We start from the raw sequence: 22,219 nt of genomic DNA, 5'->3' as shown, positions 1-22,219 counted from the left end.
CAAACAAATGCCCCTGCAGTTCCCAAGCAAGCTGCTAGAGAACCCAAGCTTACATGTATGTACGTCACTTCTTCCCGAGCACAAAATCATGTCCTGATCGCGAGATCAAGAACGGAAGTTCTGCTGCAGTACCATAACAAGGTGCCAGGGCGGCCAAAATGTAATCATTTTGAGCTCTCATCAAGACCTACCCACCTACCAAATATCAAGATGATCCATCTAAGCCTTCTCGAGTTATGCCGTTTGACACATACACACACACACACACACACACACACACACACACACACACACACACACACACACACTACACTACGTACGACACACACACACACACACACACACACACACACACACACACACACACACACACACACTACACACACACACACACACACACACACACACACGCACACACACACACACACACACACACATATACATACATGCATGCACATACACACCAAAAAATCACACAAACACAAGCACACAAATAGCATATTTTAGAATTCTTACCTGGACATTTGTGAGTACACATATCCGGCGCTCTCCTCAGAGTACAGACAGATGAAGTCACCGATACACAACTCGTCATCTCCCTGCCCTGCCTGCCCGATATCCCTGGAGACGACATGAGGAAAAACTCTATAAGCGTTTGTTTTAAGATTCGTTGCGAACGGCCTAGTATGACCATTGTCATGTTGTAACTTACCGTTAAGCCTGTACAGCAACAAAACAAAACCACACAGGCTTGAGTGTCAGCCAATGCGTACGGGTTCAGCCTTTTTGTCAAGTTTGGCAGGTAGCAGATCGTGGGGAGCGGACGAAAGCTAAAAAGGCTGACACTAAGGCTTAAACCACACAGAGCATCATAACAATCCATGCTGGTGTGTTACGCCGAATGGCGGTTATTCCGGCTATACAGATACAAATACCATCACTTCTTGAGCTTGATAACCAAACATTTTTCAAGAAGGGAAGGCCAGACGATAACCTGGAAGAGAACGGTCAGCAAAGTAGCCGCGAGTAAAAATACGGTTACCTTCCGTACGGAACGCCCCATCTCATGATAAAAGACTGCCAGCCCTCCGTAGCTTGTCGAAAATTGTCCAACCCGTCGTTTGCCATCTTACGTACAAAAAACTCGCTGCACCACTACCTAAACGTCAATACATCGCCTGGCTTCCTGGTCTAGTGTGGCCTGGGTACCAAACCTTTGGTCGGTTTGGCGGTAATTTTTCGGCCCAGGCCTTTACCAAGCACAGACGAGCTATACCACGGACCTATCTCCAGCTGGTTTCCCTGTATCCGCTGACTTCCTGTATTACGCTTTGTCTATTGTTGCCAGACGAAGAAGCCTAAAACCCCCCCGAAGCGCGGTAATTGAGGCCTGGTTGGCGGCCCCAAACGCTCTCGGCGCCGAAGAGATTGCCTTGGGCTCACGGCGGTCTGGTTACCGGGCTAGGTCTAGTGTGCCCCGCGCTCTTTCTGAAGCACACAGTGCCTTCTGACACGACACCACTTACACAGTAGATTGAAATGGACGGCATCATTTCTAATAAAGAGGGGATTACGGCAATTTGAATGTCCGCAGCCATCCGTACCCGGTACGCTATCGCCTCTCTGTAAATAATGGATGACCTAGCAACAGGTGGATGGAACACACGTGTTGGTATATTATGTTATCTCTAAGCGTCTAGAACTATAGGGTAAAACTCAATGTTTTACGAGTGTTTTTGTTATTAATAATACTGTTTTCATGGACGTTCATCTGTGTAGGTAGGAATCATATTATGATGCGATCCAACACAAAGGATAAACAATATACCTCCCTGGTACGTTTGACCAATTGTTCAGTGGTCGTTGTTAATTTGATCCTTGTGTATCTTTGTGTTTAAATAAAGCTTCGTATTATACTATGTGTATTGCCCATACTCGTCTAAATGCTGAGTGCTAAGCAGAGAAAGCAGTACCTTGAGTCTTCGGTATGACTCGGTCAGGGTTCGAACCCACAAAGTACTAGTACAGAATGCAAAGCGAACATTCTACCTTGTGTATAACGGGGGTACACACTAACAGGAAACGTATATACTTATAGTATGACGCATAAAAGCCTTGAAATCCACGAAAAACACTAATTTGCATCCTACATCTGCTTGGGGACCGGGTCTCTGTCAGTGATATGATTTCGTCTCGCTGCAGTCTTTTTATTGAATTACGTTATTGAATATCACGGCCATTAGTCACTGGCGATGGGTTTGACAACATCAACATTGAATGAATTGAGTATTTTCTGATGCTGAACTGAATTTCTAGTCTGCTACGTACATTTCCTTTGTATGGGTTATTCTATAAAGGCAGAAAACGTTTGAAATGTGTACATAAACAATAACGCGCCGAACAAAATGGGCTTCGAAATCCTCCGTTACAACATTGTCTCTATGATAATAATAATGGTTTTATTCAACATTTTTCAGATTGTACTCGTAGGGCCCTAGGACGTTGGCCCTAAATTGTTGGCATTCACACATTCTTCGCTCTGTTCAATATTACTTTACGGTACATTCTAAAAATCATTCACCGTCGGTATTACTGATAAAAACAGGATACAAGGTTTTAGAATACATTGAATGAAGGACGATATAAAGGATCTGGTAGCAGTGTTCAAATATCGTTCAGCGGGGAACAAAGTCTGCACAAATTTTGTAGTATAATAATAAGCTACGTTTTCCTTTAGCCTTGGAGGACAATAGGTTTTTGTTAACACACACCTATTCTTCTGAGGTGGCGTGAGACTGTATAATAAAATACGTGGCACCCGTAACCATGGTTACGGATCGTAAACAAGGACAAACAACCACCTGTTGCGCCAAGTCTAGAACATTCGTTGAAATCTCCAAGCAGATGTTTGGAATGGACTTTTTTGTCACTTGAGGCAGAGAAACGTCATAAAATCCGAAGAAAATTGTACAGTTCCTAGAAGTTTACCACTCTGTATAAGCTCAGTAACTAGAACACTTTGCCTGTTAGCCTAGTAAAGTACCCTTGTATGTTCCTTATGTATGTCTAAGTCAAGTAGTGTATCTTTTGTCTACACTTTTCTACATACGTTTGATATGTGTCTGTTAAGGCTTCACCTGTACCTAGCCGAATGTACAATAAAGGTGTTTCATTTCATAAATATAGATATGGCATGTAGATATCAATGTTAAAATGCTGTGCCGTTTTTCAGTTCATTTGTCTGGTAAAAGCCATTTTCCAGGTTGGTACATAAAATGTAATCGAGCAAAGACTGTTAAGGTCTCGCTCATAACTTATTAATGTCCACTGCGGTTGCAACAGTTGTCAGCTTCCACAACAAGTGTCACTTCAAATTTATTTCCTGGTTACCCGCGAATGATATTTTTGCTGTATTTTATCTATAGCGCCGTTGGAAGATATATTTCGCTTTTGTCGTATCGTGGAGCAATTCCCAACAGATACCTTTGAACAACGTCTAGAGATACGTAGATATACAAAGGTAAGGTGTAACAGGTTGTTCCATGTAATATAATGAGCCCCCACTGCACGTCGAATGGCGATTAAACCGGCTATATAGATACAGATACAGAAACTGGGGTGTTACGCCAAAAGGCGGCTATGTAGATACATGTTAAGATACAGAAACCGGGGTGTTACCCCGAAGGGCGGTTATACCGGCTATACAGATACAAATACAGGGTTCCTATACTGAATCTACAGGACAATAGAGACAGGAATACAGGTATAAATATCTGTATACACAAGTCGTCTCTCCAAGCACAGGTTTAAGTCGGGGCATTAGTCTTTTGTGATAACAAGAGTAAACCCCTGTCACATACATATCGTATATGCACCTACGATGTTGTTGTTTCTTTCACAACGATATCGCCGTCGTAGATTAAATAGAGACAAGGATTCGATGGTTAAAAATGGCATAAAAACTATGCCACACGTTTAACTTTAACTATTGCACCTATTTCGTCTCAAACCTACGACCTATGGCGATGTCGCCACGGAAAAAAACATCGTTGGTGCATCGTATGATGTGTATATTTAACGTAGCCTCATTCGCAGACTTGAGCACCGCCACCGCTCAAGTCTGCAAAGGAGGCTAGGCTTTAATAACACACAAAAGCCTACCAGGCCGTCGCAACAGACGAAGCTCTAGATGCCGTGGACATCTTGCCGCCTTTTTGTGTCGTCCCCGCTCCGTTCAAAGAAGTAATCCCGACATCAGAATCCGCTTTTTGTCCGTCTCTGTTCACGGCTTACACAAAAATGACTGGGCGTATCTATAGGCGTACAGAATGTAAGTATGATTGGAGTTTTAATAATTAATGAGCTAGGTGGGGACGTCGCCATGGCAGCCACCTATTCAACGTTGATGTCAAACACCTGTCATATCATGGAGCTAAAATCAACTTTTGACTAAAATTTGACTTCAGTAGCTACTTTGGTTGTAATATATGCCCTAAGACTACTAGTATCAACGTTTTGTTTTAGGATATACCAAAGGCATTTTCATTCTTGTCTTTCCGATTCTGTGCATTATACAAAGATGAGTTGACAAGAACTATGGCTGTCTGTTTCAATTTGCCCTGAACAATACGTGAGATAAAGCTACAGGTAATGATAGCCTGTCGAAAACACCACTCCCAAAACCACATGATCTCCAAGCAGATACTAGATTCGGCTTGGGTTCGGCTCAGTGGTTTACTAAGGAGGTTCAATCCCTGGTTTTGATCCCATCACACATATTTTTTCAGAGCCTCCCCCGATCACCAATTTAAGTTAGCTAGGTTGGCTGACGTTCAGGAACAGTCTGGCCAGACCACGCCTACCTTTCTGTACGAATTGAATCTAATTTGAGTTAAATTTGAGTCAAATTTGACCCTGCTGACGTGGTCAAACACCATCCGACCACCAGCCAACCTTGACCAATAATGTAACCTCTGGAAGCTTCGCTAGGACAATGGCTACACAAACTTATTATCGGTTATGTTTTCCGAGATGAGAAGATTATGTATTGTTCCTTGTGAAAGAGATTGCCTAAATTCCAGGTCTACATATAGGCAAAACCATGGCTGTTCTAGATCACACTCACATAAGATGAACGGCCGAGGAACCACGGACATCGTATAGACTTTTTAGACTTGCGATGTACAATATGAATTCTTAGAAGTCTTGTTTGCTTTACTTAATATCGAGGAATTGCGTCTCACTGCTCCGCTTGTACTGAAAGACGAGACAATATTGGATCTGTACAAGTCGTTGAAGTGTGTAACGTTACTCACGTTTATCAGTCTTTGCTGCCTGTAAGTCTGTGTAAATGTGTTGTTTGCATTTGAAATAAACATAAACAATACCACTCAACACTAAGTCTGTTTATTTTTAGAAGATCGCTGTCCGGAATTATGGCTCATTACTTCGCATGCCGGCAAGAACACTGTACTAATTATCCGGAACGTAACGCGTAACAGTCGGGCGGGGATGTTCTGCCATGTTCAGTCAATACTCGATGGCAAAATAAACAACGGTCAAAGTCAACAACAACGTCGCTTGGCCCTTGGCCTGCACGGTACCTAGTTGCTGTATTATGATGGTCCTGATTATTTGTATATCATTGTGTTGTAGTTTTCATTACTATATTTTTACATGTGTGTGCCCTGAGGTATCTGAAAAGATACGCAGATCTGAGATATACCCTGGTCACATAAATAAACTTGTAACTTGCAATATGTTTTCAGGCATATCGGGGAATTATTGTGTTGTAGTTAAAAGAATTTGAAAGAAAAGAAATGCGTTCTATACAATTCCTATTCAGACACAACAGTACAAAGAAACTATGTACGGAATATAAATCTTACAAACGCGAACACGCCCGTAAAATACTTGCCAATGCCCTGGTGTACCTGTTGCTTCATGGGGGCCCGCATGCCCTTTTCCGTAGAGAGTAATCGGCCGTTTTGATTCTACGTAGAGAGTAGACGGACCGCTCTAATTCAACGTAGAGCGTAATTGGCGTATATTGCGTAGAGCGCACTACTAGTATTCGCCGTTTTAATTCTACGTAATGCGTTGTAGCCACTTTGAATTTGTTTGTTTGTTTGTTTGAGCCTTTATTTCAACTCGATCTGTAACTGTGTTACATGCTCTAATCGGCCGCTATTTAGCGTAAAGCGTAATCGAGAGGTTTCTGAATTCAGCGTAGAGCGTTGTCGGGAGCCCCCCATGCAGGCCCTCCTTCATACCGGGTAGCCGTTCCACCATGACCGGGCTGGCACGGTTTGAAGCCCGCCCAGGTGTGCATGGCGTTCACGTCACGCGTCCGCGAAACTGGGGAGACGACCCGTAGAGTCTAGAACTAGTCTCCCCAAGCAGGTGTTGCCTCCATAGCATGCCAAAAACTGGGGGTTTGGAGGGTCTTCAGGGTCTTTGGGAGCTTTTATGTGCTATTTTCTGATTGCATATAAACAACATAGCAACATTTAACCCCCGTTTTTTTAACTGGGCTAATCAGAAAACAGCCGAAGACCACCAAACCCCCAGCTCTATAAGCCTGCTACGGAGGCTACCCAAACCAGGTGTTAGTCTTGTTTTTGACGTTTTAAGGAGTTTTTTTTTGCGAGCTTTCTATTCCATTAGCTTTCCTTATGTATCTGGACCAGCTTGTAATGAAAAGCTGACAAAATAAAAAGCTCAACACCCCTTCCCCCTGAGCCCCCCCCCCACCCACACACACACAAACACACTAAAATGCATCATGCATGATTTCAAGACTAGGTCTTGGACTATTATATTATATACAGAAATATGAGGAAGACACCAGCTGTAGCAAGCATCATCTCATTCTTGACGTTAACTTGAGTACCGCACCTAGAGTGATAGATTGAGTAGCAAGGACACTAAATACAATAAATAACTTTAAGAGCACCTCACTGGAAAACAATAATGGTACTAAAAATATGATAATCACCTTGCTTTTGCTCGGTCTTTCTGTCTCCTCGGTAAGGCCACGGACATCACATCTCTGTATAACTTCCTTGGGAAAACCTTCCGCTCCCTCCGAGTCGGAACAGTGATTGTACCTTCTTCCGTGTCCGCCATGACTCCTGACGTAAAAGTTCTAGACTGTGCTTCAGAATTGTAAATAACCCGTAACTCCGGTTGCCACGGACGACCATTAACGATACTTAACTCCAAGCAGATGTTGGGGGGATGTCGTAACGCTTTCTGACTTTTTGTCTTCTTTCACTATCATGGCAGTGTTGGTAATTACATGTTTAGACTATTTTCTGAGAGGGGTGAAAGGAGGCTACTTACATCAGGGCCCATCACCCTTCACTCAACCGCGACGGGGGCCGACATCGTCTACCAGATACTTTTACCCAGTGTTGACGTCACACTTCAAAGAAGTGTGTGGTGACCGTAGAGTGATCGAGCGGACGTTGACACCATGCTTGAATGAATGAATGAACACTGCCTCGCCTAAGTTTAACACACGGTGGCTTTTTATACTTCTTTACTTAATAGTAAATCTTCATTACGTCTTATTTACTAATAAAATGCCAAGTAAGATAAAAGAGGACCATAAGAAATACTAATACATAATCTGGACCCATCCATTTTGTTTCGAGGCTCGCGGGCCAGCTCTAATAACTCAATTCAATTCAATTCTTTATTATCATACGATTAGTAGTGATTACGAATTGCCGCCGATTGCGAATTACGTTAAATTCTCAGAGCTGATTACGACTTTAAGCTTTGCGGCTAATGTCCTCTTCGAATTACGTTCATTTTTTGGGAGGCTGCCTTCGAATTACGAAAACTAAAAAGGCCTGATTACGCCTTACGAAAAGGGGTATGCAGGCAAAAAACATTTTCGCGTTTTCATAACTATTTGATGCGGAGAGTTAGGGAGATGCAAAGGTCAAAAAAATATATTCCACATACAAACGTCTTGAGCAACACAAAAATGTTTTAAGGCTTTTTTTACACTGCCAGAACAATGCAAATGAGCCTGGTCCTTGCATCTGCTTGGAGATTAATATTCTACTATTCGTCACCAATCAATTTGACTCTCACAGCCAATGACCATATTGACGTTATGACGTACTGAAACCAGAACCTTCCAATATTACAAAAATTACCTCACCGAAACCAACAAGTCAATTAGCTAAAGAGACCCAAGTTAGTAGCACCAAGAATATTCAGGACGCCCAAGCGTTATTACAATACTTTATTTGTTGTGTATTGTTAAAACAGTAGCCATCTCTATCGTTCAGTATGGCTGGGTCGACAGCATTTTTCAGACGTTACTTTTATGTCAGTTTATGTAAAAGTTGGACCGAAACTTGGGCTGTTTGGAGAGTGAAAGAGACCCTGGCTGAGGTGAATTGCAGTGGCTAAATCATTTTGCAGGTGAGGATATTTCTATATTTTAGTTTTGGATGATGGCTGCATGTACTTTTGAAGTAGAAAAAAATACTCAACATATGCAGCAGGGACGACGTCTTTTTTCCATGTTAATATATTACGGTTCGTTGTTTACGTTGGTTTCGATATCAAACATTGCTACGAAACTAGCGTTTTGTTCCAAGTTCTGCCGCGGTGCGGCACCTGTTCACCTAGATCCTTGTTCCAATTTAAAATTTTCACAGCAGCTTAGGTTTGTCTTGCCTTGTAGCGTATTTACATGAATTTTTAGGCGAAGATTTAAACCACGAAAATTCTGCTTGGCTAACGGTGACGTAACTTGTGTGTACGTCACGGGGAATCCCCTTCGTCATACGTTTTCCCCCGCATGCGCAGTGTAGACTGGACACATGACGTATCCGGGGATTCCCCCCTCCCCATAATTTTCACCAACGCACCTGAAAAATGGCGTCGTTGGTAAAGTTTTCTAGAAAAATCGCTTTTATAAGCCCCAGAAGACCACTAGAATGTCTGTTTCTCCTGGGCATGGTAACGGTAGGTTCCAATGTCGATTGTTATTGTTGAATGGTGACCTTCCTTTTCTCACGTTCAGTGTTATAGTCCATTCCACACACTCCGTTTTGGTACAAACAACAAACGACATGCCATAGACTTTCATCATGTTTTTCCTCCCTCAATTTTAGCCCTTAGAATCGTGTCAACCGGTCGGTAGAGTCATGGAAATGCCCCCAGTCAGTTCTATGATGCTTTAGGTCGATATTAGGACAAGTGTTCGCGATAGATTTATTTTATATCCTAGCCGTGGCGACTCTTGATTCGGGCTTACATTGCAATGTAAGCCCGAATCAAGAGTCGCCACGGCTACTTATATCCCAACCTTCAGTCAACAGAACCAAAACTTCATGTATCTTTTCTTCTTCTTGTGTCTAATGTTATATTGAAGCCCTGCGTTAGAAATGTTAACTTGACACTTGTGAATGTCTATACTTATGTTGATGTAACTCCATTTACTAATAGATTATCTAGACTGTATAGACCACTGGTCTATTCTGTATTAGAGTGTGATTTTCTACTAAGATTAAGATTTGTTAGCCAGGCTGTGTATTTTGTGTGAACATGACGTCATCAGGCAGCCATTTTGGCACCCAGGGAAAAACCTGGAAAAAATCCCCAGCTTGTTTTTTTGCAAACACCTCAAGAAGGGCCTTTTGAGAGCCGGATACATGTATTTATGCAAATACATGTATAATACTCAGCCTCCTTGAATCTTTTCCCATTATTAAGTCCAGACTTTCCAAACAAACTTCTGCAGGTTACCCTTGCTGCTACAGCTCAGCATCCTGAGTACCAAACAGTGGGGGGATGGAGCTGTCACATGTGTCCCAGAGGTAAGCTGCAGGACACATACTTTGAGTCATTTGTTATATTAAAAATCTTTAAGTGTTTATGGTGTTTTTGCTTGTTTCTTTCTGTGACCTCTCCATGTAGCAAATTGATGACATTGAATTGGGACAATGCATCTCTCGGTGTTTTTGTAACAGAACTGTTACACCCGTAAACTTGAGAACCTTTCCCCTTCTACCTTCAGTTGAAAATATTCCTATCTAATTCACTTACTAGTACAGCAATATAACATGCTACTACTGTGTGCCTGCAAAGCTTTTAGTGTGTTATGCCAGCTGATGACCAATTCAGGCATATTACTAGTTATATATATATATATATATAATAATAAACAAGAGCTCCTAGAGTGATGCCCAAGTTGATCTGAGCAACTTTCCCGTTTTTCCAGGTACGTTTGTTTCCCAAGACTGTACATCAGATGACCCAGCATCTACAGTCTGCACAAACTGCAGTGAGGGAAGGTTCCAGCCCAGCGAGTGGACCAATGAGAGGAGGTGTTACACCTGTGACGAGTGTGACCCTGGACTAGACGGCAGTCTGGGAGGAGAACCGCTCGAAGAGTGTACCATATATCAGGTGGGAGGGTTATATAGAATGGGTTATTTTTTTAAGGAAAAGTCACCAAGTTTGGTGGCCCTAGCCCAAGCCGTTCGCACGCTATCTGACATCAAAGTTGGTGCGGGCACTTTTAGCCCCCCTCCAGTCTAGATAGGGTTAATACCAGGTATGGAAGTGTATTGTGCTGGGTGGCTGAGCTGTGGGTTTGTGTGTCTGTCTGTTTGTCTGGACAGAGCAGGTTGACAGCAGGTAGGTTGGGGAAGATAATGGCATGCAAAATAACAGGATGCCAAGTTCCAAGAATCTGCCTGGGAGCCAGTAGGAATTAGAGGTCAACATGGGGAAATTCAGGAAGCTGAGGAAATCGCATTAGCTTTCCAGAATTCTGAAATCTCTCAGTTACATGTATGTCTAATCTTTATTAGTCTTTTTGAGTTGGACTCAACTTACTAGTGGGCATCAGAATTGTTTTGACATGTGTAATTGGCAGCTGTTGAGACATCAGATTCTGAATCTTCTCATTTCTTGCATAGGAAAATAATGTTAAGTTAATAAAGTTAAGAAAAAAACTGTTCCCTATAAGAAGAATTTACATCTTATACTAAGTTATAGGAAAAGGAGCAGATAGCTCTGTGTGTGAGGGAGGCTCATTGTAATCAACTGTTCTTACACTCTTTGTTTTTCCAGAATGCCATCTGTAGATGTCCAGATGAGTTCTACTGGTCACAACCAAACCGCCGATGTACGGCAGTCACAGAATGTCCTCCAGGTCAGGGGGTCACGCACACAGGTCAGTTTGAAACTTTTAAAACCTTTTTTCAATTTTGTAAGTTTAGTAAAACTGTACAGTTGTAGCCTGAGTGGGTACCATCCAGATTTTTGCTCTGCAACACTTGCGTAACGAACAAAAAAGAAATTTACCGAGTGAGTAACGAACAAAAAAGAAATTCACAAAAAATCAGCAAAATCTGAAATATGTCATGGAGGTACAGTCGTGTATGAAGTCTCTGATTTCTTCTTTACAAGTCTTTCTTTTCCATTAATAGCTTAGTAACAAAAGAAATTCATCAAGAATCAGCAAAATATGATATATGTCATGGAGGTGTAACAGTGGGGGGTTTATAGGCACTACCAACTGACCCGGCTGATGGGTCTAGAACTTTTTGGCCGAGCAGTTACTAGTAGAGAGTCGGACTGGTGCCCGGGAGGTCATGGGTTCGAACCCCGGCCCGGGACCATTGGGTTTCTTTCTGTTTCTACTGGCTCCTCCTGTTTCTTACAGACTGAGGTACAGTCATGAACGAAATCTCCGATTTCTTTTTATGTTAACCGAAGGAAAACATATTGTTTTTACTCAATTTCCTCTTCCTCGTCTTCTTCTCCAAACGCTAACCTCTGACCTGGCCAATGACATGATTTGTTGACGTCTGTCACCATGGTGACTGGTGTTGGGTAAAATAATGTTGCAAACTTAATAGTCTGCTCTGCTCCTGTCACAATATACTAGTAGCGCATGTATGTGAATGTGTTTGAGTAAAAATCAACAGGGCAGACCATGTCCAAAGGTAAACATTATGCATTTGCTTTGCAAATGTTACTTCTCTAGCTTACAAGTCTTTCTTTCCCATGAATAGCCACCATAGTGGCAGACACAGAGTGCGAGCCGTGCAGACCGCAGGCCTTCTCTGCCACGTCATCGGCAGAGGAAACTTGCGCCCCCTGTCTGATTTGTGAGGAATTGCAGCGGGAGGTGTCGCCCTGCAACCAAACACACGACAGGGTCTGCCAGAACATCTCCATGCCAACAGGTGAGTGATTGTTTTTTAGGAGAATTTTCTGAAATAGAATTTATTTGTGAGACTTACATGTAGTCACTAAGCTAAGCTACTACTTCTACTATATAATAATATAATAAGAAATAGATACTCCTATAATGTTTACACACCGAAGTTTGCTATAGATAGAATTCTGATGCATAGGTGAATATAATTAACATAATCCAGATTGACAAAGACACCAAGCCTGGTAGTGTCCATTTCCAAGTGGTCCTTTAGCAAGCACAGGGAGCTTGAAGAAAATTTTCAAAGTCAAGACGCATTGGTAAATGGTAATTTAGTTATTGTGGATCACTGGCCACTTGTAAAAGTACCACTACTAGTTACAGATCTGATTGCACTGAGCATCACTGAACATGCTTTCTACAAATGTCTACAAGTTTTTTTCTGTATTCCCCATTTTAGGTATCCCCCCTACAGTCAAACATCCCCAAGAGGTGTCAAACAATGAGGGAACCCAGGAGGACAAGACAGTGGCTATTGTTGCACCAATAGCAGTGGTAGCAGTGGTAGGGGCACTCATAGTACTAGTGGGCCTCATCTACTACAAACAGTCTCCCAGATGCAGGGAACCCAATGATGAGGAGGGGAACATCCCACGAGACAACCAAGAGCTACTTAATGGCAGTAACTCATGTATGTTGTGTGTTACATGACTGTATCTGTATTCTGTATAAGCCAGCCTAACCACCCCTCAGTGTTAAATACAATGAAAAAAAGATTGTCGCATTCAAATTGTTATTTGAAAAGATACCGAATGACTAGCTTCAAGACAAGTACAATGTACTTCTACTAAGTAACAGTAAATTATGTGACTAATGTACTTCATGTATAAAACTGGTGTGATATGCCTTAAGGTAGTATATCAGTTATATGATTCAAACATATTATTATAATAGTTTCTCATTTTGTCTCATGTACATGTACATGTAGCTACAAGAAGCTCCAGTATTTCTACAGAAAAATTGTGCAACTTGTACTTAATGTACAAAACTGGTGTGTTACGCATTAAGTTAAGGAACTATATATCAGTTACACTGTATATAATGAAAAGGTGTGATTTTATAGTATCCAATTTGTCTCCTGTAGCTACAAGAAGCTCCAGTACTGGTTCCAGAGAAGATGCCGTGTCTCCTGGTAGCATCTCCACCCGAGGTGGGGACAGTCTGGAGTACGAGAGTGAGCCAGGGAAGTCCTGCGGGGCAACACCATTCAGAGATGACGGAGCTACCATGGATGAAGCTGATGGTCCTGGTAGGTCGTTCTTTCACCTGTCTGCTGAGGTAGCCTCTTGGTTCTGAGTATCTGTATCTGTATAGCCGGTATAACCGCCCTTTGGCGTAACACACCAGCTTCGCAGGCACGCAGCGCGACGGCAGCTAGCTATATCACACCGAACGGCTTGTAGCTTTGGTGGTGAGATCTTTTTTTCCATTTTTTTATCAGTTCAATGCATCTTCAGTTATCAATTCTATGACAGCAAACAGGAGCTTTTGGTAGGGATATCAATATTAACTTCACCAAGTCAGCTTGATTGCAAAGCTGTAGTAGGAAAGAACAGGCTTGTTCGAAGTCTGTTCTTCCTTGCAGTCACGTTCAACTTAATGCCAGGTACGTTGCTGTCAGTGTTCTCACTGGGATTTTTTCACAGCGTAGGGGTCAGGTACAGAAGGGCAACTTTCTGTGGCACCAGTCGCGAATTGAGTCCCAAAAACGTGACGCCAGCAGGGGTCTGGTATCCTCCACCAAAAAATTTTGTAACTCATAACCCCCTGAGACACTATTTCTTGTATATTGGGGGACAGATAACTTTTAAACCTTTGCCTCCAAATTGTCAAATTGCCTCAACACAGTCAAGAAGGCTTTTCAAGCAATAATGACCATACACACACACAGCGTTACTGATAACTTGTACTGTGAATTTGAAGTATCTTAAATATTCACTAAATGATAATGTGTTTTGAAGCAAATATTGACACCTGTTCCACCAAATTTTCTCTCCATTTTGTCCAGCTGATGAGACGTACCCGAAGTCGTTTGCCCTTGAGCCTGAAGGTGATGACTCCATGCCTGTCCAGGAGACGGCTGGACAGGCTAGCGCTGGGCCTGAGTCTTACCAGGACTCACAGGATCCTCCTCAGTCACTGGAGAAGATCGAGAAAGGTTTGTACACACACGTACTTCTTTGTTTGTTATGTGTTTGTTAAGTCTTGACCTGTACCTAGACCGTCGTGGCATGTCAATGTACAATAAAGGTCTTTCATTATCATTTCTTAATCTTACATAGGCTAGAGGCTCCACCTGGTGTTTGCCTATTGTACTGCAGTTCTGTGTACACCTTGTACATACATTTTGTACATAGTAAATACACTGTACAGACTTCATAGGATGAGATGAAGGTGACAGACTAACTCTACATAGGTTAGAGGCTCTACCTAGTGGTTATCAATGGTACTGCAGTACATGTTGTGCTTACACACTGTCAAGACCTCTTACATAGGCTAGAGGCACCACCTGTCAATGCTACTAACAGTAATTCTAATCTTATCATTAATTGGTGCACAACATCTACAGTCAAATTTAACCTAAGAAGACCATTCGGAGGGGCTGGTCTCTGTTGACAGGTGGTCACTACAGTGTTAGACAGGATTTTTAAGTGCTTGTTTCAATGGGGAAAATTATCCAAGGGACCACCAAAAAGTGATTACTGGTCTAATCCTTTAGTTAGCAATCAACTACCGGCAAAGTTGTAGGGACTTTCTGGTGAAATGAACAGACAATGTTTTAACACATGCATATAAGACTACCAAGGGTAAAAACTTCTTTTCTTGTCCCACAGAATCTGCCGGCTATGCAGTTTCAGAGATCCCTGATGTTCCCTGTGCAACTCGACTGGGCCCCACCCCCGTATACCCCACCCCTGACCAAATAAGGGCAATAGGAGATGGGTCCAGTGATGTGGGCATTGTTGGCACCAGAGTTTGATGAGGTTGGGAGTAACCTCCATGGCAGGCTTTGGATGAATTTTCCTCCTCCTCCTTTTTAACCTCTAGCACACTGAAATAAAAGTTTACTTTTACTATTTAACTGAATTTTCTTTTAGTTACAGATGAACATTTATCATGTTGTTTTCTGATTGGTGCTTAGTGAATATTTTTGAGAAAAGTAATAGTTCAACAGTTGACATTATGCTAGAGAAGCAGGAGTATGGTAGGAATCAGAAAGCAGCATGAATTTAGCCAATAAAGGACGATATTCAAAATTTCACTTTTTAAATTTTCACATTGAGCCTGCTATGGAGGTCAGAGTGACTTCTCAACACTGGGATTGTTGCATGTCAGTTTCCATTAAGTTCAATGTCATGCACTTGTGCCCTATATAGCTACAAAGTCAAACAAAGATGTCAGAAGAACTAAAGTTCTGTCACTGTTACGAAGTCAATATAAGGCCTAGGAAAAAAGGAAACACAAAATTTTTTTCTTAGGCCTATATAGAAATACACAGACTTTGATGTGATATCTGAATGCCAGGTGGCAAGGTGGTCTTGTGGCTTAACAGGACCAAGTGTTGTGCCCTTGGGAAAGGCACTTAACACCTATTTCCCTCCTAACTACAGTTAAAGGTACTAATTTCCCAGGTGCATATTAGTGCCTAACTTCAGTTAGGGACATCCTTTGGTGTGTTGCTTTGGTGTGTTACTGTTTATTTGAATCATTTAGCAACATTTAGCTTCTCATGCTGCACTAATGCTTGTTTTGTCATTTTTTTTTCTAAACCAATTTAATTGCTGGTTCTCAGATTTTTTCAGAATGAATATGAAGCGACAGGATGAAATTTAAAAAAAAAGACCCAGGCATCCCATTGGTACATGTAGCCCAAAATGTTACAATGGAGCCATAAAGTCAACGTATTACTTGGGTTGGGTTATAACACATACAATGAATTTTGAACTTTTAATGAAACCACTGCATTGTTGTCAACTCACGAAAAAAATTAACAACTATAGGAAGACAAGGACTTTCTTCAGCTGCTAGGACCAAAATATAAGCATTTTGGAGTTGATTCAGGACCCCACTTTTTTTTTTGCAAAAAAAAAAAATTAGAGGCAAATTAGAGAACAAACAATTAAATTGGTGTGGCCTAAACACCTTTGTATACATGTATTATAAAGTAATAATAATAATTATAGTTTTTTTTGTATATATAATTGATGAAATTTTATTTGATGGTTTATATGCATATAAACCATCATGAGTTATTATTTCTGTCCAAAGAGTTTTAAGACTGCTGTTTTGTATATATATGCAAGGTCTTATGTTGCAAGTACACTGCTGCTTACTTGTAGTGTGGATTTGTTTTGGTACCAATAGTTTTATCATATAATAATAAACAAATATATACATGTAGACAGGACTCTAGCCAGCTCAAAATTTTGTTTCGTCATTCCACATTCATGAATTGACCTGAGGTAAGAGTGCCCACAATCTAGGAGGGTCCTGGGGCAAATTTTGAATTTTCAAGCCTTTAAAAATGCAATTTCCCACATTTCGTGAACCAAATCATGGGGTTGAGAGGGGTTGTCAGTGGTCCGTTGGATATTTTTATATTTTACCCAAAATTTTTGTCAATTTTGTCTATCAAGGTTGACGGATTGGTTCAACTAATTTTCCGTCACATGCCACAAAGTTCCTGTAAAAAAAAAGAAAACTGGGCACTGGCTAGAACACTGCGTGTACATGTAAATAAATGTAGACCTTATCACCCTTAACCTTCTTCCTGCTGCTGAACCCTGTACTTAGATACAAACTTGTGCCAAAAGGCTACCCTGGCAGGGAGAAGGTTAAGAATTGTTCCTTATTTTTCTGGACCTGCACCAAGGGTCAGAAAACAAGTTGATTTGATTTGATTTATTGTGACTATATACAGTGTAGTGTGTTTTGTATGATAGGCCAAAAAGCAGTTACTCAAGCAACTGGATATGATTTTGGAAACCGTCAGACGTTTCAGCTAGTATCCACTAGCATTTGTCAGTGACTGAGAGACCAGAGGAGAAATGCAGGTTTGAGGTGGTATCATTATCCAATTGCTTGAGTAACTGCTTTTTGGTGTATCATATTACCTGGATGTCTAACCTTCATTGACGTGTGTTTTGTATGGTTTGCAGCATGTCAGCAGAATGTACTGCACCTGAGCAAAACCTGCAATGGATTGTGCACTTTGGCAGAACGTCTCATTTAAGGTGGTATTCCTCCTATTAAAGGATACAACATTGACCAAACATCCAACGAAAAACATGAAAAAGTCCGGGTTTTGCGAGTACATTCTGGCGACAATTGCTATATATGGGTTGCATAATTATCATTCTTGCCTGAAAAAGGAGCTGCTTCTGTAAATAGCAGATGTAGACTACATGCATGGGTTTGAAGATGACAAGTGAGAAAAAAATACAATTCAATGGCCATAAATTACATTGTAAATTAGTCTCAGAAGTTTTTTACAGTTTAAGTTTGGATTCATTTGAATTAAATTGGTCAGGTTTCCTAGCTCTAAAAGAAACAACAGCAGTTGTAAATTTGAAAGCCTCTGAATATTTGAAATTGAAAATTGAATTAAAATAAAATAAAATAACAAAATAGAATATTTGAAATCTTAAGAGAATGAAAGTGATTTGTGTATTGTCGTAATCTCATAGTATCATCATGTGCAGTCATTATAACATTATTGTCATTTTTTGTACTTCTCTGAATCCACATGTAGGTAGATTAACCTTCTCACTTCTAGGGTTGCCTATTTTGGCACCAAAGTTGTATTGACTACAGGGAATTAGGCAGCAGGGAGAAGGTTAATAATAATGAGCCATAAAACAAACAGACTTTGTACTGTGCTCAGATTTAGAGGATAACATTGAGTACATATCATGTTTACATATGTTGAAAGAAAAAAACTACGTAATACATGTTGATCACAACACTTACTGTAACATGGCATATTCTGATGTTAAAACTAATAATAGACCCCTTTCCAACTACATTGTACCAGTGCCATTTTGAAATCCACTCTCGCGAGAACACAATCTGTTGTGAGACCTGCGAGATTTGAAACTATGATTCAACAGTTCATACAAAAATGTAAGTACATGATTGTATATTATGTTGTCTGTATATATTGAAATCAAAGTTGCCCTGTATGTATTCAAGTCATTGAATCATTATACATAGAGGCAAATACAAACTGAAAAGTGCTGAGACTGAGCACTATAATACATCACAGAAGTACTTATTAATGAATTATATAATGATTTTATATGTATATTTGTGATCCAACATGTATATTTGTGAGTAGATATGTAAAATTGAAAATGACTATATCAAAAAAGACAACTTTTGTTGAATAAAGTATGAAGTCTGAAAATTTGCAGTGTACATTTTTTATTACCCCCTGTGCACGATCATTATTATTGTTACGTTATTGCTAATAGTGGCTAAAAGTGGCGTCGGTGGCGCAACGGTTAGAGCGTTGGACTCGGAACTGAGAGGTCCCGGGTTCGATACTCACCGTGGCCCGACGTTGTGCCCTTGGGAAAGGCACTTTACACGACTTCCCCACCTATATACGGTGGAGTGACGCCCACCGAGCCTCTTAGGCTAATCTGTCTGTCAGGGTGCCAAAACACCTTACGGATTTGGTGCGCTGATGTGACAACATCTCATATTGGCCACTGAGAGCCGTAAAAATTATTATTATTATTATTGCTAATGTTCTATCAGGAGTACAAAAAAATGTACAATTAATGTAATAATTGCTTGTACATGTAGGTCCAAATATCTTATAGAAATTAACATAAACGTCCGTCATCAATTATACTATGTACAAGTACCAATTTAAGATGACAGCTGTTAACTTTTTGTTTGGGGTTTGCAGCTGCACACTTGATAAATTTACGCAACATTTTGTGTTTGTGGGATACCTAAGCTAGCAGGAAAAACAAAAGAATTCTTCCTTGCCCAACTGTAGCCCATAGGAACAGACAAATCCAGGATGGAATGTTTTAATTAATAAGCTTAACTAATGAAGAAACGACAACAATACAATGGAATTTTCATGGGACAAGCAGAAATGTTGTTATGACAGAGAAAAAATTGCACCTCTGAGTCAACATTGTTACGATTTAAGCGCTGACAAGGCCCAGAAAAAGAGTATATAAAGCCAAAAGCGTCAATAGAGAACATTCAAGGATTGAATCTGGACTGAGTCAGATACACTCCAACACCTGGGCCAAGATGACTAAGGTAGGATTGTACAACTGTGCTTTTAGACTAAAACAGATTTGGTCTTTGTGTACCACATAATATGTAGCATGAATGTCAAATTGCATCAAGAATGCTAGGACGGTTGGGTTGGCCCTGCTTACGTTATAATTATATTCTTTGTATCGCTAAATGTCTATCTCGACATTTTCTGTATGCTGATTTCCTGGCACTAACTTTGCAGGAAATGTTAGGTTATACCCCTTGTTGTAACGAATACAAGCAGTGTATCGTATATATACACATGTATCAATGGAGCACCCAAACCTTCAAACAAACTCTTTTTGGAGCTTATTAAATGACGTTTTCTAAACTACTCTTCTTCCAGATTTCTCTGTACCTGGTGTCTGGTATCTTACTACTGACCAGCAGTCTTGCAACAACTTCTACAGTGCCTCCCAAGACGCAACATATTGCAGGTAAAACTTTGCAAAATAGGCCATGTTGATTTTGATTTATATGGATGACATTCTCGATCTGGGAACCCCAAAACTGATGCGAGCGTTCGAATAAAAAAAAAGTTTGGCAAAAGAGAAAAGTCGCCTTCATTATGAAATCTAATTAAGTGGTAAAAAAAAACATTACAATCCGTGTTTTTAACCATTTTGTAGTAACCGCAAGTCATATGAGGGCACATCCCCCGTGAATGAGCACACTGGTAGTCCTCTTCGACAACGAAGGACTACCAAGAGTAACCGCAAATTCTGCACTATGTATTCTTTATCATCTATATTCTTTAACTTTATCAAAATGCTCCTAAATTGAGCTGTTTTTTTTTGTCTGCACAGCTGAAAAAAAATATTTTCATTATATAATAATATTATACTCTTACTTTTACAGATGAAACTGTGAACCCCATCTACCAGGAGGCTCCACAGCAGCACACTGAAGTTGAAAGCCACGGCCATAGGAACAATGTTCCTTTTGGTGCTGCTCACTTCCACGACTGCGCATCCCTCTTCCCTCTACTCTACTGGACCAACGCCATGCAGAACGGAGTCTTCTCCATCCAAACTAGTACTGGGTCTTCCACCGACCACTTTGATGTCTACTGTGACATGACTACAGATAGTGGGGGCTGGACTGTCATACAGAGGAGGATCAACGGGACTCTTAACTTTGACAGGCGTTGGGCGGACTACAAGAACGGGTTTGGGAGGGTCGAGGGGGAACACTGGCTTGGACTGGATAAAATTCACAACCTGACATCCCAGAATAGCTATGAGTTGTATGTGGAGTTAGAGGATTGGGAAGGAAACTTTGCACATGCTAAATACGATACCTTCAGCATTGGGGATGAGAGTGCAGATTATACACTGAACATTGGGGGGTACAGTGGGGATGCTGGAGACTCTATGAACAGCCAATACAATAACGGTAGGAAATTCAGCGCTAGAGAGACAGACAATGATGAGGCTGGCCATGATTGTGCTCAGTTGTTCTCAGGTGGTTGGTGGTACAGCAACTGTGGTTACTCTGCCCTGAACGCAGCCTACTTCCAGCCAGAGGACTACCATGGGGCTGATACAGGGTACGGTGTTCTCTGGTACCATTGGAAAAACAGCCTGTACTCCCCACTAAAAGCCACCAAGATGATGGTCCGTCCTCGCAACTTTGTCCAAAAGCTACTCTTATGTAATTATAGCTAGTAGCACCCTTTCAATACAATGTCAACACTTAGTCTCGGGCCTAGTCTCGCGCTCTCGCGAGATTAGGCCACTCTGTAAACAAGATGGACTGATAGCCATCGAAAATTTGGAGGTTAGTATCCTTATCCTTCCAACTTTTAATTGTCACTGATGAAAGAATTCACTAGAAAATGTCAACACTAGAAGGTAACATTTGCAAGGCAAATGCATAATGTTTACCTTCGCATTTGGTTTTCTATATATATAGTCAGACAGGAGTCTAAATCCCTCCTACATGTGGTAGTAACAACCTCTGACATCACCGGTCACTTACTATACATAGTCTAATTTGTGTCACTGATGAAAGCTAGTGGATGCTACCTGAAATGTCTGACCGTTTCCAAAATCATATCCAGTTGCTTGAGTAACTGTTTTTTGGCATAGTTTAATCTGATTGAGATAGCTATATGTGAGTCAAGATGATATCATGATGTATTATTTATAATACTATGATTCACAGATCATTGTAGAATTTGAAGCCTAATTCAACTACAAATGTAATTTCTTTTCCAATGGCAATGCATTAACTACTACCGGTATACCATTTCCAAAAATTAACAAACAATTATATTGACCATCAGTAATTAATCTCCAAGCAGATGTATTGGTTTCACTTCTTCCATGGCCTTTTCGTTGTTCACTGCTCTCAAAGCACAGAGACCAGAGTCAGGTAGAGGAAAGTGAACATAATAAAACCTGCAAATGCCTTAGTAGTAGAGAGACATTAAAAAGGAGAGATTTTGTTTCACTGTTGCAGCTACACAATCTTTAATTCATAGGGAGATGGATGGAAGCAGAAGTACAAATGTATGTATGGTACAATTTGTGATGTCTGTAATTCTTTACTTCTGTGATTATTTGAATACATCTGCAAGGAAACTCAAGTAGACCTGTGGTACATTTTTGGAAATATCCTATCAGATGCATACAAATGTACATTGTAGCTGTGAGCAGCCTTGCCTCTGTGTTT

The 22,219-nt window shown here is 40.9% G+C and overlaps 4 protein-coding genes across 5 annotated transcripts in view; 3 read left to right on the top strand and 1 right to left on the bottom strand.

Annotated features, from left to right (window-relative positions):
* LOC109487496 (inositol 1,4,5-trisphosphate receptor type 3-like) overlaps positions 1–1,128 on the bottom strand; it is a 22,308-nt gene extending 21,180 nt beyond the window's left edge. The window contains exons 1-2 of the mRNA XM_019791484.1: positions 1,043–1,128; positions 517–621 (exon numbers count right to left, since the gene is read on the bottom strand). Coding sequence (XP_019647043.1) covers positions 517–621; positions 1,043–1,128 — 191 coding nt within the window. The remainder of the gene's footprint in view (positions 1–516; positions 622–1,042) is intronic.
* A 7,733-nt stretch (positions 1,129–8,861) lies between these two features.
* On the top strand, positions 8,862–12,235 carry LOC109487495 (tumor necrosis factor receptor superfamily member 5-like). The gene is made up of 5 exons (XM_019791483.1): positions 8,862–8,991; positions 9,770–9,845; positions 10,250–10,437; positions 11,107–11,209; positions 12,054–12,235. Exons 1-5 carry the CDS (start codon positions 8,902–8,904, stop codon positions 12,233–12,235), a joined length of 639 nt encoding a protein of 212 aa, XP_019647042.1. The 5' UTR covers positions 8,862–8,901.
* A 1,623-nt stretch (positions 12,236–13,858) lies between these two features.
* Positions 13,859–15,276, top strand: LOC109487494. Its single transcript, XM_019791482.1, has 3 exons — positions 13,859–13,865; positions 14,268–14,417; positions 15,094–15,276. The coding sequence occupies exons 1-3, from the start codon at positions 13,859–13,861 to the stop codon at positions 15,237–15,239; spliced, it is 303 nt and encodes a 100-aa protein (XP_019647041.1). The 3' UTR covers positions 15,240–15,276.
* A 4,119-nt stretch (positions 15,277–19,395) lies between these two features.
* LOC109487523 (microfibril-associated glycoprotein 4-like) lies at positions 19,396–21,245 on the top strand. 2 transcript variants are annotated; one of them, XM_019791537.1, is made up of 3 exons: positions 19,396–19,543; positions 19,890–19,980; positions 20,402–21,245. In XM_019791537.1, the coding sequence occupies exons 1-3, from the start codon at positions 19,535–19,537 to the stop codon at positions 21,208–21,210; spliced, it is 909 nt and encodes a 302-aa protein (XP_019647096.1). In that variant the 5' UTR covers positions 19,396–19,534; the 3' UTR covers positions 21,211–21,245. The 2 variants fall into 2 exon arrangements, with proteins under 2 accessions (XP_019647096.1, XP_019647095.1); XM_019791536.1 differs by lacking the exon at positions 19,396–19,543 and having other exon boundaries at positions 19,623–19,980.
* The last annotated feature ends 974 nt before the right edge of the window (positions 21,246–22,219 follow it).

The sequence above is a fragment of the Branchiostoma belcheri genome, unplaced genomic scaffold, assembly GCF_001625305.1.
Source record: "Branchiostoma belcheri isolate BF01 breed outbred unplaced genomic scaffold, Haploidv18h27 scaffold89, whole genome shotgun sequence".
Classification (NCBI taxonomy): domain Eukaryota; kingdom Metazoa; phylum Chordata; class Leptocardii; order Amphioxiformes; family Branchiostomatidae; genus Branchiostoma; species Branchiostoma belcheri.
This window is presented reverse-complemented; position numbering and strand designations above follow the sequence as displayed.